The sequence below is a fragment of the Plasmodium reichenowi genome, chromosome 14, assembly GCF_001601855.1.
Source record: "Plasmodium reichenowi strain SY57 chromosome 14, whole genome shotgun sequence".
In the NCBI taxonomy this organism is placed as follows: Eukaryota; Apicomplexa; class Aconoidasida; order Haemosporida; family Plasmodiidae; genus Plasmodium; species Plasmodium reichenowi.
The window spans coordinates 1,875,412-1,877,622 of record NC_033659.1 but is presented as its reverse complement, the minus strand read 5'-3'; the positions used below and the strand labels follow the sequence as shown (position 1 = coordinate 1,877,622).

Sequence of the window (2,211 nt, the reverse complement as noted above, 5' to 3'; positions counted from 1 at the left end):
TATTTTTATGCATACATATATTTACATTTACATATATATTTTTTTAAAATGTGCCTTTTTAGGTTTATACGTAAGGCGTTGGTTCTTACCATCGTGATTGTGTTATTAGTAATTGTAGCTTCGGTCTTTTTGATACTTCATTTTATTAATTCTGCAAAAGAAGGGAACATATTTCCATATGGTATAGGGATATACACATATAAAGTGCTGAATACATATGATCATATTCATGACCCTTTAGTAGGAAAACATATAAAGAATGAAAATATTTTGAATATAAGAAGAGATGATAAACATTTTCCATTTACCCAAGGATTATTTTTTTCGAATAATGAAACCTTAATTGAATCAACTGGCTTATATAATGCAAGTTATTTAAGAGAGTTTGATTTATTATCTGGAAAAACTATAAGATTTCATAATTTAGAAAGTAAATATTTTGGAGAAGGTACTACACTAGTTATTGAACCCTCTACATTTAGAAAATTTTTATTTGTATTAACATATAAAGAAAAAAAAATTTTAGTTTTTAATTATGAAACATTCGAATTATATCATACATATTACAATGAACTTGATGGTTATGGATTGACATCTAATGCCGATCCATTACAATCAAAAGAAGATTTACGACAAAATAATTTTCCATTATATCAAAAATTATGGGCAACATCAGGAGATGAATATTTATATGAATTAGATATTCCATCCAACTTAAAAGATACAGATAAATTATCTGTTGTTAATAAACAAAAAATTAAATGTGCTGGTTTCCATATTTATAGAGTTAATGAATTAGAATATCATCCTAAAACCAAATCTATTTTTGCAAATATCTTCCTGACTGATTTAATTTTACAAATAGATGTTGACACAGCAACTTGTTTGAAGATAATTGATTTGAAGGGATTAATAGAACGTTGTAGCAACTATGTAATCATATAAAGGATACACAAAAATTTATATAACAAACATATAAATGAATAGATAAATAAATAAATAAATAAATAAATATATATATATATATATATATATATATATATATATATATATATATATATTTGTGATATATTTACTATGCATATTATTTACTTATTTATTTATTTATTTTATTTTATTTTTGTAGAAACAAATTAAGAACAAGTTAGAGACCGTACTTAATGGAATTGCCATAAGACCCGAAAGTAGGCAAGATGAATTACCCACCTTGCTAGTTACCGGAAAATTGTGGTCCAATATTTTTGAAATAACATTTGTAAGAAATAAGGATGCATTTGCTCCGAATGTATTTTTAAAGGAATATTATAAAACGATAGGTAACAAAATATGAGGTATATAAGATGAAAAAGGAACAAACATATAAACATATAAATAAATTAAAAATATATAAATGTGATCATATGGTTTATATTTAATATTTGTGTTTTTGTATAATATTGTATAAGATTTTGTTACACATGGTTATAATATATGAGATATATATTATATACATTTTTGTGAATATTTTAACTTTTTCATCTTATCCAATATATTTTATTTATTTTACAATATATCATATTTTTTTTTGTAAAAAAAAAAATTTTAATATATCACTTTTTTTTTTTTTTTTTTTGTTTCATATAATATGTACTAGGTTATCCTTATATTTTATATTTTTATATTTTTATATTTTATATTTTTATATTTTATATAATTTATTTATTATTTTAAAAGAACAATTATATTACACTTTTATAATATATATATATATATATATATATATATATATATATATATATGTATGTATAAATTGTTGATGTTTTAAAACTACCTTAATGAATAACAACATATGTAATATTTTTCAAATAAAAAAATATTTTTAAAATGAAAAAGGAATATCCTTCATTTTTCCAATAAAAATAAAAAAAATAATATTTTTAAAATAAATCATAAACATATAACAAATAAATTAATATATATATATATATATATATATATGTTAATTTATCTGTGTTGTTTTTTAAAAAATGATGGGCTTATCTACTATATGCACAACTCCATTGTGGCACTTCATATTTGGTCTTATAATTTTTGAACCATTTAAATATATCGAATGATTGCAATGTTTAAATTCCCCCTCAATTTTTACTATTATATCATTATTCAATAAATTTCTTAATTTTTCTGGAGCTTCCCTTTTTTCATTGTACATTAACCACTGTAAGGTGTAAA

The 2,211-nt window shown here is 20.8% G+C and overlaps 2 protein-coding genes across 2 annotated transcripts; one reads left to right on the top strand and one right to left on the bottom strand.

Annotated features, from left to right (window-relative positions):
* Positions 1-62: 62 nt before the first annotated feature.
* Positions 63-1,330, top strand: PRSY57_1446200 (glutaminyl-peptide cyclotransferase, putative; the record flags this gene model as incomplete). Its single annotated transcript, XM_020115339.1, has 2 exons — positions 63-933; positions 1,127-1,330. Coding segments are annotated over 2 exons (1,075 nt in total), but the record flags the coding sequence as incomplete, so codon positions are not given.
* Positions 1,331-1,999: 669 nt separating this feature from the next.
* On the bottom strand, positions 2,000-2,197 carry PRSY57_1446100 (heme detoxification protein, putative; the record flags this gene model as incomplete). Its single annotated transcript, XM_020115338.1, has 1 exon — positions 2,000-2,197. A coding segment is annotated over one exon (198 nt), but the record flags the coding sequence as incomplete, so codon positions are not given.
* Positions 2,198-2,211: the final 14 nt, after the last annotated feature.